This window comes from Cinclus cinclus, chromosome 9 (genome assembly GCF_963662255.1).
Source record: "Cinclus cinclus chromosome 9, bCinCin1.1, whole genome shotgun sequence".
NCBI classification, from domain to species: domain Eukaryota; kingdom Metazoa; phylum Chordata; class Aves; order Passeriformes; family Cinclidae; genus Cinclus; species Cinclus cinclus.
The window spans coordinates 10,930,607-10,947,457 of record NC_085054.1 but is presented as its reverse complement, the minus strand read 5'-3'; the positions used below and the strand labels follow the sequence as shown (position 1 = coordinate 10,947,457).

Below are 16,851 nucleotides of genomic sequence, written 5' to 3'. Positions count from 1 at the left end.
TGAGAACTACTTTTTTTTTTCTACAAAACAACTGACTTTCTAGAAGCTGACTATAATGTGGTATCCTATTTAGCTTTGACCTGACAGTCAAATATTTAATTTTCCAAGTGAAAGGACTTAAAAAATATTGAGGCAGTTTCACTGAGTAAAGCAAATTATTAAATAAAATCAGCCATTTGAGCATAAAAAACATAAAGTGTATTGGGTTTTAGACCATAGACAGTAATTTCTTGTGATGCTACAGAGAAAGTTAGTCTTCTTCAAAAGTACTTACAGTATGTCAAGAAAAACCCCACATATGGCCCCTAAAATAAAACAGAACTAATAGGATCCATAAATCAGTGGTCAACATATGAAGTCTTATCATAGAAATATTGTAAACAAAATATAACTATGATCCCAATTATCTTTGGTATAACAGACTCCCAGGGAATCTCTGATGACACATTTTATATCCAACTTAGGAGGGAAAAGAAACTGTTCAAACATTTTGCATTTAAACTATCATGTAAAAATCCAGTATATGTATATAATCACAGTTCAGAATGGTTCTTTTATCTTAATAAAATGCTTCTGGCCTATAATACCAAATGTTAATCGTTCTGGCCAAAGATCCACTTCTGGAAAGGGTCTGATGGATTACAGGATGCTAAACTCGGATGCTCTCCATTTCCTGTAAGGCACATATGTAGTGCTTCATTGTACAGAGTTTGATCCTAAAGTGAGGAAATAAAAAAGGACAAAAAAAGTGAACAAACAATGAACGTGCTATTTCCCCCCACAGTTCCCCCAAGCTGGATGCTAAAGAGTAAGTTCAGACAGGTGGTACAGCGGGGGCTAAAAAATACATAAGTAGTATGCAAGTGCCAACTTGCTTTGTTGGGAAAGTTTTGTAAAGTATTTTAAAAATACAAAACATCTGAATTGACTTCCAGGTGGATGTCTAGACAAACACACTAAAGGATATCAACTGTTTTTTTTTAAGTGACATTCCTACTAGTGACATCAAGTTTTGATCTGTAACTGAAAAGATTTTCCTGCCAAAACTAAACTGACTCTTTTTTTGGCTTCAGAGTTTTTGTTTTGTTGGCGTTTTTGCTTTTATTGGAAATCCCAAATTCACTAATATCGAAGATCACTACTAGAAGTGCCATTTCAGTGCACAGGATATGTACCTTCTGGTGCAGCCACTGCTCCTCTCCAACAGCAAAGGTTTTCTGGCCTTTGTAGGTGCATTCACGAAGCTGCACAGGTCCCTTGGCAGCATGCAGGCAGAGCTCCTTCTGAATGTTATGGCGGATTTCACGGTGTGCAGAATATTCAAAGTACTATTAAAAATTTTAAAAAATTAACCAAATTGGTAGACAAACACAAAGGAAAGTATTAAACTAAACTAAACCTTTCCAATTCCCATACACAAAGTAATACATTTCTCATTCAAAAATTTGAGACTACAGAATAATTCCTCTGATTTTTAGCGTAGACATTTCAAAAGTATTTACAAAACTAAAAGCAGTTTTTAGTAGTAAATGCAATACTAATTTATACTTGTATGTATAAATTGGAAATAACATTTGCTGCATATGTAATATGATGCCAAATCTTACTCCCACACAGGCCATATATAATTCAAGGAGACAAGCTGAAGAGTTAAAATTACGATAACTTAAATTTTATAATTTCTGAACTTTAAAAATTTGTATTCAGTTCTCTTGCTAGATTTTGTTTTTTCTTAAAGCAACAACAACAAAAAAAAGTCACACAATACTGATTGCTCTATGCCAACTTTTGCTGCTTGACCTAAACAATAAGTGTGAACAATAGGATGCTGTTATATCCTCTTGTGAGGTAACCACTAGAAAAGTAATTATAAACATGTATTTTGTGAGCTAATTTTACCATGTTTTTCTGACAGCAGAGTACTCCTGAGGCTCAGCTATAATTCTGACTCTAACAGCGATTTACTTCTGAAAGTTACAGACACAGCTGTTCTTTTACCCCTCTTGCCTAACCTAACATCCTGGTCTCTTCCTTTTCTCCTGTGTTTAACCAGCAGAGTCCCTAGCAGTACCTCTCACTACTACTATTTCTTGCCTCTGGATGTCAGCCACCTTCATCATATCTTTCCTCTGAATATTAAGGCCAGGTCCAGTTACCACCCTTGGCCTTCCATTTTCCAGTGGTCAGCAATCACCTCCTCATTATCTTGGACCACAATGGGAACAGCACTCAGGAACAAACAAGCATCTCTCTTTTAAGACTATGACCAACATTAGTCCTCAAAACAGGTACTGAAGGAGTGACCTGCTTAGTCATTTAGCTCTCAGATATAGTAATTTACTCTTAATCTGGTAATATGACTTAATCTGTCCTGATTTATTTGTGGAACTTCAAAGCCTCTGCAACCCCTGAAAATAATGACTTGATAGCTATGCTTAGAACTTTATTATTTGGATATTGAGATGGGCATGTTTCAAGCCTCCATTACTCTAAAAAGGGAGAATATTATACAGCTGATGTGTAACTCTGAAAACTATGTTCTCTTTTCTACTCCCATTTCAAATATATGGACAAAGATGACAGCATGGGAAATATCAGCCTACGCTGCTACAAGTTTGGCAAAGAACACAGAACAACTGAAAACAGAGCATTGTAATGAGAAGGGTTAAGTAAACCTATATGCATCTCTTAAGCATTATCAGCAAAATCAATTCTCTGAATGCTGGCATTTAAAAGGATTCAGACTGTTATTTTGTAGCAGGAAGGAAACCAAAAAATTTAACACTTGAAAGAATAGTTTTAGTATATCCCAAGATAACTTAGAGAACAAGAGAAGCATATAGCAGATCTCTTAATATAATGTCTTTCTACAGTGTTCTCAAATTAATGACGGTGACAATGTGAAAAGGCTAATAGTATTAATCCACAATTGAATAAAACCCCAAATTCAATCCTGTAAGAAGCTAGCATAATAGGGTAGTTCTTAGGCTAGACAGCATGCCATGTCACAAAAAATGATTGGGAAAGTATCACCTGACTAGGACTATGTGCGTCAATTTTCACAGTGCCATCAATGGATGTCTTTTAAGATTGGAAAAAAATTCATTAACACCTTCCCCCTCCAACAGATAATAATTATATTCTAATAAGAATTGTAGACCGTTGCTAACCTTTCATTATTAAGGATCACTTTTAAAGGCAACAGAGAAGTGTGCATTTCTGGGCAGGGAAGGAGATGTTCCTATTGTTAGTATTACAGTAATGATGGAATGATCAGTATCTGACATCTATTGCAAGTCAGGTTGTAGAAGGAACAGAGCACCATGGCTGCCTCCAGGAGCTATGGACCAAAGAGAGCTCCTCTTGAACAACTGGAATCATATTATTCACTTGCATTAGCCAGTACAGGATAGGCCACTTTGACCTCATTCTGTGAGGCTGCAAGCATGATAGGGAAGGTGGCTCAGGCCTGGACACTTGGTCTCCCGTTGGCCGGATTCCAACCAACATCTTCCTTGACAGTGCGAGTCCTGGTGACAGAGAAAGAAGCAATAGGAGGAAGCATAAGGAAAGGAAGAATTAAGAAGACAACACTTATAAGACAGGTGTAAGGGTGGCATGAAAAGGTTTTGCATAGAAAAGAGAGAGCAAGTGAAACAGTGCAAATGTGTTTGAAATCTGAATTTGTATACCAAAGTTAAAACATTAGAAACAAGACATGACATGACGAGTAGAATGGAATTTTTCTTTAAAAATATATATAGGAATTAACTGTTAAGGAAAATAAAGGAAAAAAGAGGTAAAGGGGAGAGAGAAATTGCATGTTAAAAATCAGTCAATTTCTCTAAAATTAATTAAAAGCTTTTATACAGAAAAGCCACAGTGAGAGAGAGAACAAAAATCAGGTATCAAATATTTTACCTGATTTCCTCCAAGTCCATGACAAGAATACATAATCAATGGTTTGCCACCATGGTTATTTTCACCAACATCCAGACACATGCGGTTACCTATATTTTTTAACTAAAGAAAGGGTGTTATCAGGATAAAAAATGCTTAGTGGAATGACAGAAACTTAAATTGTCTCAGTCACAGACAAAAGTCACCTTTAGTTTAACAATAATTACAGTTGTTTGTTGGTTTTTACTTTCTGCTATGCTCAAATCGAAAAGTCCTGTTTTCTCAGTTAATATTTTCTAACTAAAAACCTAGTAACTACAGTCACACTTGAAGTTATTAGCCTGCTCTGTACAATGTTACTGTTACTCAAATCACCATTTGAACAGACACACACAAAATACTTAAAACAGGAGGAAGGGGTAGTTTTACTTGTAAATATACGCTAAAAATTCATGTTTACCCCAAGCTAAGAACTATTAATTTTTTTGTTTGTTTGTTTTAGCAATGCAATGTCTAAAGTTATTTGTCAGGGAAAATGACTATTGACATAAATGAAAAATGAAAATGACACAGCTCTTGACAAAGCTATAAAAGGTATGCAGAAAAGATTCTTTGTCCGGAGTAGTGACAGATAACCCTAGAGCAGTTAAAACAGTTGAAGGCTAAAAGTTATGACTAAAGTAGTACAAGAGATTAGCAAACTTCTATGGACTATGAAGAATATAGAAAGTAATTAAAATTAAACTTACATATCCAGAAAACAAAGGATTCAGGTCTGGCACATATGCTTCTGGATAAACATTACTGAGGTACCAGGTAAAATTTTTACACTGCAGGCGCTGCCTTAAATCAAGTCGTTTTGATATGTCTCCAAATGTTTTCTGTTAAAGGAAAGGAGGTAAAGAAGGATGGAAGATGAATATATTAAAATTCATTCTGCACATGTAAAGCTGTGATATTCTGTGTAGTACTAGTCAAGTTTTAAGCCTCCTTTGTTGACTTTTTTCTTGTTAATGCTGTACTACTACAGTTACTGCTGTCTTTCAGTGTCATAGCATTAAATGACATCCTGCCTGCAGCATTTCAAGGCACTTGCAAGAAAAATACATTGCAAGATGGATAACACAGAAGTGTCTTTAGTCCCAAGAAAGTTTTAACACAGTGCCATGAAGTGGGAGAGTACAAATAAGGCCATACTGACGACAACCATAAAGACAACTGATCTCACTAAAAGTGTAAGCTGAAATGAAAAACTGGATTAATGAAATAATTAGCATAATATCCAGTGCAATGTAGAATCTCCCAAACAAAATTCTGAGTGTGCCTAGGAAATGTAATGCTTTCAGTGTTACAACAGTCGTGAAAATTTATCACGTGAACTGGGAAAAATAGCTTCTAAAAGAAAACTCTAGATTCTAGCTGGGCAGAAAACTTACAAAATAAATAAACCAACACCCAACCTCTACCCCAAATATTTATTTACTTGAAAATAACTGACTTTTTAAGCAGATAGAGACAGGATGGTTACCCACCATCAAGTAAGTTTTATTCTGCTGCTAAAGAACAACAAAACCTGTTTTTTCAGTAAGAATACTAAACAATTTGAAACTAACAAGACATTTTTCTCACTCCAGAAAACAAGTTAGTTTACACTGTCTACACTCAGTAGTTTCTCTCATGTTCTTCTGTTAGTTCCTGTACCTGCACAATGCAAACAACCCAAGGGAAAGTATGAAAAAAACACCAATAAAAAGCCCTCACCATACAAAATCAACCAAACACTTTAGTTTTTTTCATGTTTGCTGGGGCTGCAGCATTAAGCAAACTGAACAATCTTTTCATTAAAATATCTAGAATCCTTACATACTTTGTCAATAAATAACTTTTGCTCACCAAAACTTTCACCGCAGCAAGTGTGATTTCTAATACCACCACCACCACCTACTTGTTTCACAATTTTTGCTGCCTCTGTGTTTCTTCGGTAAAATATTTCTTTATATGCATCCATCCACACTTCTGCAAGGCGAACTTGATTACGTGTGATCACCTGAGTACCTTTTGGGAAAGTATGGGGACTCTTGCTGCGAAAGACATGGCCAACAACAGAGCAAGGCATGATCTCCAACTGTCCACCACATTGCCATACCTAATAATAACATTTAGTGTGTAAGTACACTGCAATTAGAATTCAGGGGATGGAAAAATTTCAGTAATACTATTGCTTGCCTGAACACATTAAAGCACTAGCAAGAGTACCTGTATCAGGCATACCATTATAGATATATCTATACTATATATAGATATAATGTGAATACATATATATACACCATATACCAGTGAATTTCCTAATCAGATCTAATCAGGAAATACACATTTCAGATAGAAGCCCTCAAAACATTTTAAAAATATTAAAAGCAGTTTAGTGAACATGTTTGCATTTTATTTCATAGGTAATTAGTAATTCAATTTTCTTGTCCTAGTTAGCTGATTGAGTAGAGGAGTCAATATCTAATACCAATTTATTCTCAAATCCCCTGTACACTGCCAGCATAGAGACAATTAGGGAGCTAAACTTACTCGGAAAGACATTTCTATATTTTCACCTCCCCATATTTCCATTTCTTCATCATAGCTTCCAATGTGTTCAAAGTAGTCTTTTGATATTGAAAAGAGACCTCCAGCAAAAGTAGGTGTTCTGCAAAAACAAAATTCTACTAAGAAAGACAGTAGAGATTTTTAAATATAGATGTAAAATCATGGTGCAACTGTTCTATGAATTTTCCATGCACTTGGATGCATATTCCTGGCATAGATAGTACTTCTAGCACTTAAATATGTTCACACACAGTCTCATTTGACAGCTTATTGCCCTTTATTAAGAACTCATTCAGACTAATGACTGCTGGCATAAAAGAAAGCAACAGGAAAACCAACAAATTTTCTCTGTATGGAGCAAAAGTCCAACTCCTACAGGCCAGCAACCTTTCTGTGGACAAAGCAGGTACAATTATCATCAAATGCACTACTGTATCAGCCTAGTATCTGGGTGCTCTGACCCTTTCTGTCATTTCAAGTACAGTGAATAAGGAGACACAGTCATTGTACTGTCTGTGAAAATAACTGTGTATAATCCTCTTCTGCCCCTTCCCCCCAGGAATATAGGCGATTTCCACCATACCTAGAAGATGTAATGCAGAGCAATTACTATCTTGAGGAGGCTATATTTTTATGAATGCTTTGAAATGTGGTTCCTAAAGAAAGTATTACAAAAAAATCTAAGATGCTAAGATGTCTGATTATACCGACCTGAAGAACTAATTTATTTACAAACTGCTGTTCATAAGACAAACTCCATGAAAACAGGATTTAGATAGTACTCAAATTATGTTTACCTAATTGGATAGGTTTCATCTTTTCTTCTTTTGTTCTCATGTTTTGGAAGAGATTCCCATCCAAATGACAAACTCCAGTCAAAATTTCCTCTGTTGTGGCTATGCACATAAGGAGATGGTTTAATGAATTCAAAGGTATTGAGATCGATAGAAGCAATGTCAGGGCTTACAACAGCAACAGGATTCTCAGCTATTCTTGCCAATAATGGCTCTAACCAGCCATAAAAGCATTCACCTGTGGAGAAAATGGGAACACTGAATTTTTGCTTGGCTAAAAATATACCCTGCGTACTACTTTAAACATGTCCAGCAAGCCAATGTGGACTATTTTAAAATAGCATTGTTAATTATACTTTCAATAATATGAAATACCAATAGAAAAGATTATATATTGCTGACAATTATAATTCATAAAAAATTTGCAACGTTAAATCAAAGACAACAGCATTATAAACCAGACCTGGCATAGTTACAGGTTACACTTACAATGAGCATCCAGGAAGGTGAGGGTCTCTCCTGTTGCTACTGAAGCTCCCAACAACCGTGCAGTGATCAGACCTTTTCTTTCCTTCTGACGGACTACTTTAACTATTTGAAACTGTTTCACATATTCATCTAGTTTATCATGCAGGTATTCTAGAAAGAGAAGTCAGTGTCAGGATGTTCAGTGCATACACATGCCACTGCCCAAAATGTTACACTATTAAGTGAACAAGATAAACAACTCACACCAATCCCACCAATTATCTCAACATCAAAGCCATAAAAATTCTGGTCTGCTGAGGGTTATTTTTAGGGTCTAAGTATTTGGGGCGCAGGGGTGTAGGAAGAGGTGACCAGCAGAGAACAGGAGATGGATCATTAAAATAATTCTGACCAAGAAGGGACGTGCTACTACATCTCTGCTGCAGTGTTAACCATGTGAATACCAATTCCATTTTCATGGCAAATGCATCTCATATTATCTGCAGAACATGCAAATTCTTTCCTTAATAATGGCATGTCTAGACAGTTTGCAAAGGCTACAGTATTTACAACAGCAACAGAAACCATACAAAAAACTATCTAAACGTTCAGATTTTGTAAAAGAAACCCACATGTCTCATTAAATATCCCACATCATCTTCTTTATTCTTTCCATCCTTAGTTTTAGGCTGTATTACTGAATATATTTCACATCCAAGTATTTCAATATACTCAAAACAGACTTGCAAAAAGTGCAAATACATTAATAGAAGTATGTATAAACATATTCATCTAAAGCTAAGCATAGAGTTTCTTGCATTTGTGTTCACACTAAGTATATATATATAATTATTTTTGAGACTCAGCTTGACTGTTGAAGATTATTTTGCCACTAAATAATTTTACTAATAAAGACACTGCCCTTCATAATTATGAAATTAATTTTCATAAAGGCAACCACTATGATAAAATGTAAATTTCTGCAAGTCTGGGCTAATTTAGACTTGGGTACTCTGTTCTACAAATTGCAATTGGTTTGAAACACAAATTACAAAGCTACTTGTCATGCAAACAATTATGCAGGTAAATCAGCATTGGAAAAAATAGAAATGGGGTTTTAAAACCTTTTAGAGCAGAGGAATTTGATATTTGACTACCTTATGGAAAAATAAGGTGGGGGAGGGCTATTTTATATTAAAAAAAAAAAAAGAATGAAACAAAACCACTTAGAGTATTGTTATACATGTCAAGAGTGGTAAAGAGACACCCTCTAAGCCAACTTACCTGCAATCCTAACCCCTTCAATAAAGGAACCAGAAACAGAAGCAAAAGCAGAAAGACTTCTTACCATCTACACTGGCATCATCCACCAAAATGATCTCCTTGAGCAGTATGGCAGGAGATGTGTACATCACACTGTGCACAGTTCTGAGCAGAGTTGACCACGCTTCATTATGGAAAACAATGATAACGCTTGTGGTTGGCAATGGCGGGCAGCGCTTAAATTTTTGTTCGATACATCTACAAATCGGAACGTGTCAGGGGTTACAAAATGGACAACTTTTTACTCAAAACACTTAAACTTTCTAGTACAAAACTTTGTAACTATGGACATTAAATAGTTGTGCTTCTCTGCTTTCTATCCTAGCTTTGGAGTTCAAAGATAAGTACTTCAACTGGAGCAGCTGTTCAGAGTATTTTTAAACTTAGTTTGTTCAATTCAATTATCACACACATTTAAGTACATTTCATATAATACCCAGATCTTCTTCAGGAGAAAATGTTATTTTATTGACAGCCACAGGTACTGACTGAGCTAACTCAAAAGTCACCATCACTGCTGAAGCCTGAGAATACAAAAAATAATATTTATTAGAAAAATTCACAGTTTGCAACAAAAAATATAAACTATCTAATTCAAATTTCAAAGCTTTGTAGAAATGCTATGTAAGCCTGAAGGCAGCATGTCCCATACAAGGGATACAATTTTCAACCCGCAGTTTTTCAAGATTGAAATATCCTAAACATAACTTTAGGTCCAATGGCAAGTCAAGATGACAATGCTGTATGTGTAAGTTGTACACTTATTATTTATCACCTGTCAGCTTTAGGGCCTGGAGGACACCCCAAGGTAATAACCACAGTCATTGCCTCACAAGATACACAAGGAAAACCTCCCTGGTTATGCTCTAGGAGAGGTTATGGTGAGCTGCACCACGTGTATCAGCAGCAGCTCTGTAAGTTCAGCCACTTCTGGCGCAGATGGCTGACAACATTTCATCTGACACTGACAGAGACTTCTCATAACTAAAACCCACTCCCCCCAAGTCCTACAGTCTACAGTTTAAAAATTCTTCAATATTAGAAGATTGCTGCTGAGATCTTCCATTACCTTGTTCAACAGTTTACAATTCCTAATTTATTAAATTATGCCGGTGGTTTTATTAATGCTGAATGCTAAAAAATGGGGGTGGTGTTTTAATTGGAAAAATGCTGAAACCACATTTTTAGTTTTCTTCTAAGTAAAACTAAGCAGGCTTCCTGAAAGTTACTCAGAAATTTTAGCCTTAAAGGCAAAAGCAGAACACCTTATTTAAATATGGTTACTTTGAATCCAAAACCATGCAAGAAGTGTGCTTTTTCTAAACATTCTTGGCTTTGGCACTATGGATCATTATGTACAGCCAGTCATTATGTATAGCTAGTTTAGGAGACTTTCCTAAACTATCACCTACTGCTGAACTCAAGTCACTTTGCAGTCTGAGTTTCTGAGTTTTTCAACTTTTAGGACATACACATTTCAACTTACTCAGGAGGTCGAGTGTCTGGTCCAAGATCTCGGTGTAAAGAAATCCTATCACTTGCAAATGCATTAAAACAGTGTTTCTCTTCTCCAAGCTGTTTTTCTTTCTGTTCTTCTGAATTTAAGTTGGTGGTTTTAAATGCTTTACCAGAAGCTCCAGGAGCATTAGGATCTTGAAGCGGTCGATCTAGAAAGGGTTTCAGTTCCACTGGAGTATAGTGCCCTGGCAAACAGTGTCTCTCTCCAGGAATCTTAGTTTGTCTAATGGGTGCTTTTATCTGCATTTTTGGCTTTGCACCTTTGATATTGTTCATAGCATTTAACACAAGACCTAAAACGTGACTTTTCTTTCCAACAACTGGCTCAATCCCTGCTTCATCCTTAAAATCTTGAATACCCACTTCTCTTTGTAATAAAAATAAAAATACCAAAAAGACAAACACAATAATGCTAAACTTCCAAAGTTTCCAGTGAAAAAATGTCTTAAATAGTTTAGGTGCCTTTTTCAAGGCCATTCTAGTTTTCAAAATTTTCACACAATGAAAGTTTATCTGAGTATTGTTCTTCAAAAATGTCACAGCATTTCTTGAAATTACAACACCTGAAAATTAAAACAGATAGTATTCATTCAGACATCTGGTATATTCAACTATGTAAAGCCATAAAAAAAATAATGGGAAGGAATTGATTCACAGCTCCCAAAAGTCAAGTGTTTTGCATGCTACATCACTTAAAGATACATCAAACCTATCTATAAGACACCCAAAATGTCCTTACCCTGCCTTTTTTTGGGTTTTATTTTTTAAATGTACTTCATGCAGAAAAAACAGAAATCAGGCATACCATCAAGAATAAAACATTATTTCTATACAGTGCAACTACTTCAAGTTTATTTTCTTCCAATAACTTTGTTTAAAATTTGAAAAGTCTTATGAAAACGGGGAATTTTAGTTCAATGATGGGACAGAAGAAAAACAGGTAGCATCAATACATTAGTTGAAGCTGCATGTCAGAAAGAGCCATGTGGGAGTGAACTAAAAGAAAGACTTTTCAATAAACTAATTTCAATAATTTTCAAGTTTCCGCCACTATTTTTTTCACAAACAAGTGAAAGACACTTGTTTCACAAACAAGTGAAAGATACTTACTTTCAAAGATGAAACTGTGAAAGACATTTGAGGACTACCAAAATCAAAGTGATCTGAATTAAATTCTCTCTTCCAGTTTGACAGTTCACAAGAAGGGGATACATTCTGCCACCAGCCTGAATAGCTGGAATAGCTATTCAGGGAATAGCTTAATTTTTGTCTAACTTGCATGTGCATCAATCAAGAAGAGAAATAAATAGCATCGAGCTTAAAGCCACAGTTAGTTCCCGCTACTGACCACAAAATTGCAAAAAACTACTACTTTTCTATTTATTCCTCTGAAATACAAGTAGATCTTAATTTGAGTAACATATACTTAGGAAGAGATATAAGTCTGTGGAAACAACTAAACCACCCCTTACCTGCTTTTCTTCAAGAATCTGCAGGAGAAACTACGCATCTGGATTTCTGCACATCATACTATTTTTCAAAGTTTATGCCAGCTTAAAAAACCCATACATTCAAACGACAATGTTTTTTACCACAGAGTTATTGTTAAAAGAATGCAGAGGGGAAGCATATTAGATCATACTGAAAGGTACCAAAAACATACTTCTCAACTCACAAAATTAAAAAAAAAAAAACCAAACAAACCAGTCCATTTCTGTGTCACATATTATTTTCCCATTTTTCCTTGCTGGTGAAACATTTGGACTACAATACTGATACCTTTATAATGGAAGACTACAAATAAAAACTTTCTTCCCAATGAAAGGCTTGCAACCAAATTACTGAACTGCCAGATTGAAAAATGTCTTATTTTCTCACAATGTCTGGTGGGTTGATCTTGACTGGCTGCCAGACACCAACCCAGCCACTCTCTCGCTTTCCATCCTCAGCATGACAGTGGGGACAAAATAAGATGGAAAATCACATGGGTTGAGCTAAGGACAACGTGATCACTTACCAATTACTGTCACAGGGAAAACAGATTTGTAATGATGAATTTAAATTTATTGCCAATTAAAAATAGAGGAGGATGGTGAGAACCAAAGGCTCAAACTACCTCCCCTGACTCAGCTTCACTCCTCATTCCCAATTATTCTCTCTCCTTTCTGCCTAGTGATGGAGAAGGAATGCATAATAAGGGCTGTGGTTAGCTTGTAAGACTTCATCTCTAGCACTCATTCCTCTGCACACTTTTCCCCTGCTCCAGCACAGGTTCTCTCCATGTAGTACACTACTTCAGCATAAACTGCTCCAGCATAGGCCATCCACAGGTCACAGTTCCTGCCAGGATCTTGTTTCTGCATGGGCTCTCCATAGGCTGCAGCTTTCTTCAGGGTACATCCACCTGCTCTGGCCTGGGGTCCTGCACAGGCTGCAGAGTGGATACCTCCTCTGGGGTGGTCCTTTATAAGTAGCAGAGAAATTCTTCTTCACTGAAGTCTTCTCTATCAGCTGCAGGGGAAATATCTGCTCCAGTGCCTGGAATACCTAGTCCCCTCCTTCTTCACTGACCCTGGGTTCTGCAGGGTTTCACATTTTTCTCGCTCCTCTTTCTCACAGCTGCTGTGCAGTATCTTTTACCCTTTCTTAAATACCTCATCAGAGAGGCACCACCTGCTACACTGGGTGGCTCGGCTTTGGCCAGCAGTGGGTCTATTTTACAGCTGGCTGGAACCAGCTGTGTTCAGTCCTGGGTACGACTGGAGGTGTGGGGGCAGCCCCACGTCTCTTATCAGAGGCCACCCGTGCAGCCATCCTCACCTCCTAACCCTGCCCTGAAAAGGCAATACACAATTGCATTTGTGTCAAACACAAACTATGCGTACAGATCAGCACCCAGCATTGCAGGGGCTACAGCCCCTGCACGTTGCTAACCAGGAATGTTTTCCTAACAACAACAACAAAAAGAAAATCACATCACTGTTTCACAGTGCACTATGCACAAGCACATAAGATACCAGTAAATCTTAAAGCTTAGAAATCAATTAGCAATATAAATATATCTTCCTTAAATGGATGAAAAGGAAAGCATCTTTATATATATTCCTATATCTATCTATACTTATATTTGAAATACATGATGTCATAAGCAGCATTAGAAACAAGAACGTGGAGCATGCTGCCACAACACACATATGAAGCATGTCTGTGCCTAGAAAAGAACTTTCTCTGGAGTTAGGTGGGTTGTGGAAGACAGCAACACAACCCTTTCAGTGTGGAGTAGTCCACTCTACTAGCATGCCATGCACAGAAACAAGTGTAAGTGATTTTTCTTTAAGAAAGGATCAAGTGACAGCCTTGGAATAGTATGTGCAGCAAACGCCAGGTGGACAGAGGCTTGGTTGCCACAACCATACAGCAAAACCTTTTGATATAGACAAATGCTGAGTGTAGCTTTGTTGACAAAATATCTGATAGGGATATTGCTTACAATAAGAGAGGAGTTCTTTGTCATATCAAACCAAAGAGTAGGAGTTTCCAGAACAGAAGCTGTATTGTCCAAAGAACTTTTGCCATGAAAGCTGTATCTTAGGGTTTTTACAAGGATAATTTTGTAGACAGAAATACAATCTTCTTTCCCCACAAATGCCTCTCACATTTTCATGGCAGAGCAATGTGTCAGCAAACACAGACCAAGCTACTATTCAATCCTCCAGGATGTGCTGAAGAAATATGTGGCATGATTAAACTCCCTGGAGTGACTGCTTAGCAAAGCATTTAATCTTCTATTCATTGATGTTATTCTCTAATAGTAGTCTGGATTCTTACAACACTTGGAAATAACTAGCCCTAAACATCTGAAGTTGGATATTTTGTTTTTAGGAAGAAAATAACCAGAAAACTAAAATGTACTCCTAAATTCTTCTAAAAGTGCCAAAAAACAGCAGCCACACTACTTCAAACCACATCACATGGGCAGTGTGAGAATTCAATGCAGCCTATGTTACATTATGCCACCCACTGGTTCTGATGTCAGACTGTCTGCAAAAACTCTTACAAGAAACCCTTGCTAATGTAGCCAACAAGCAGAAAACTGATTTTTTGTTAGCTTGATCTGAACAACACTGTACAAAATAATCTTTTATTAAAAAGTGAAAGTATCATTAACCTGAATCAGCAGAAATTCTTTCCAGTCGTGTGAGACAAAATTTACTGGGGTTAGTATCAACAATATACTTGACGTCAGTTTTTTTAAAAAAAAATATTTAAAAACTACTTTTCTTCTGCCCAAATGTTAAATAGGTTTTGAATGTTTCCTGACAATATGGCTTATAGAAGACTAAAACCTAAAAGAATAAGTAAAAACACTAAAACCAGAACAAAACAAAAATCATAAAAAAGGTGAAAAATAGAGAAAAATGGTTCAGAATTATTCTAATCAAAACTATTTAACTACATAACTTGGCTTCAACTTAATCTAATTATTCTATAATTCCAAAAGCACAGCCTCATTAAAAGTTTGTCTATTTCTCCTAGTTATCAAAGCATACAGTCCCTTCCTCAAACCTTAGAGACCCCTTAATCAGAAGCTGAGTGTGCAAATAAAAACACTGAGCAAATACTTTAGGAAAAAAACAAACAAATCTGACACTGATGATCAACTGTTCTCACGAAATTAGCAAAAGTCTGACAAAGACTTTTAAGGATATTTTAACTGTAAGAAGTGCTGTTTCCACTACTGGTATTTCTGAATCTAAAATTCTAGACAGGGCTTTTTGTTTTCTTTGCACAGGTATCAATGTAGCTACTAAAATATTAGTTACTGAAATAATCAGTTTGGAAAATGATATTTTCATCTTCTACCACCATGGGAATTGATGCTTTGGGGTTTTTTTGTTTGTTTTTGTTTTGTTTTCTATTGGCAAATAAATAAAAAAAATAAATCATTAAACAAAACCGTACTTCCTAGAAGTTCATCCCAGAGGAGCTTCCATTCACATAAGCACCTATGGTGACTAAGAAACATCCAATTCAGAGTGAACCATTCATAAAGGTCTAGCTTTATATGGAATATGAAGATTCTTCATAGAAATCAAAACTATTCAAAAGCACTTCAGAAATCTGGGATAATTAAACAAATTGCTTAAGTTTAGCAAACTATGCTTCTGTTTACAAGATTATTAGCTCTTGATTTAAATAAAGGAACAAATGATAAAATGAAATGCACAGAAGTTAAAGACTAAAGATATAAAAATGAGAAACAGAATCAGCTGTTTAGTTTCTATCTCCACACTTGTTTTTCTGTTTCACTGAGAGTCCCTACTGAATGCCCTCCTAAACAGGGTACACATACCTAAAAGAAATAGAAATTCACAAACCCCAGGTGCTGTTCCTCCGGGTACATTCTTTGAAGCTCAGCCAGTAGAAATGTGGTTCTATTCCTGAAAAAAAGTTGTTAGAGGAATACTAAATGTGTTCAGTTCCTGAGCCTTCATTATAGAACCATTAAGAGCACAGGTTATTCTAGTGAATACTGGATGTAACCTGCCTCACTGATTATTACAGAGGAATGAGAAGCTGTTCCTTCTGGAGGAGCACACTGAAGAAACTGAAGAAGTTCTGAGCCAGAGCAGAACAGAACAGCTTGCTGAAACAAACTTGGTCAAGTATCTCCTTCAGCAGTTATATTTAGATAAAAAAAAAAAAAGAGGAAAACCCCCCAACAAACCATCACCAAACCTCCTTCTATGTATTCTAATGGAAGTGCTTCAAACTCAAATGTTCACACACTCTTTCAAAATTAGCACTATTCCCATTTTTCTATGGCCAAGCACTGTATGTGATAGGCAGAGATAGACAGTTCCCTTTGACAATTGATAGCATAATAAAAATATACAGTAACCATATATTATAAAAATATTTATGGCTTATTTTTACAGACCTGAGACATGTAAATGATATGCACTTATCTCGAATGTAAATTTCACTTAACTATATATTTTCCTTTTTTTCCTTGGTCAGATTGTTTTGGACCTCCATTAAATATTTTAGACTGTCCCTAAAAATGCCATGATGAAAAGTGAGCATGATAACAGCTGTAAAGTGCTGTTTGAACTTAGAAGGATTAGTGTCTCATTTTCATTTAAGCACCAGAAGATAATGTCTGGACCATAAACAGAGTACTTTTGTTTGTTTTCCTGATTGTAGGAACATTTCTAAGATAACAAAAACATCCAACTATCAAGTTCAGGTC

The 16,851-nt window shown here is 36.1% G+C and overlaps 1 protein-coding gene across 1 annotated transcript; it reads right to left on the bottom strand.

The window, feature by feature from the left end:
- Positions 1-593: 593 nt before the first annotated feature.
- On the bottom strand, positions 594-11,214 carry GALNT3 (polypeptide N-acetylgalactosaminyltransferase 3). The gene is made up of 10 exons (XM_062498147.1): positions 10,567-11,214; positions 9,106-9,278; positions 7,779-7,928; positions 7,293-7,527; positions 6,478-6,595; positions 5,846-6,046; positions 4,650-4,781; positions 3,922-4,023; positions 1,176-1,328; positions 594-716 (listed from the first exon to the last, which is right to left on the bottom strand). The coding sequence occupies exons 1-10, from the start codon at positions 11,073-11,075 to the stop codon at positions 594-596; spliced, it is 1,896 nt and encodes a 631-aa protein (XP_062354131.1). The 5' UTR covers positions 11,076-11,214.
- Between the last annotated feature and the right edge of the window lie 5,637 nt (positions 11,215-16,851).

Coding starts and splice junctions, on each gene's coding strand:
- GALNT3 (XM_062498147.1), bottom strand. CDS start 11,075: ATGGCCTTGAAAAAGGCACCTAAACTATTTAAGACATTTTTTCACTGG. Junction 4,782..5,845: donor CAGCAAAAATTGTGAAACAA/GTAGGTGGTGGT, acceptor TTCCTTTAACAG/AAAACATTTGGAGACATATC. Junction 717..1,175: donor AGCAGTGGCTGCACCAGAAG/GTACATATCCTG, acceptor TCCTCACTTTAG/GATCAAACTCTGTACAATGA.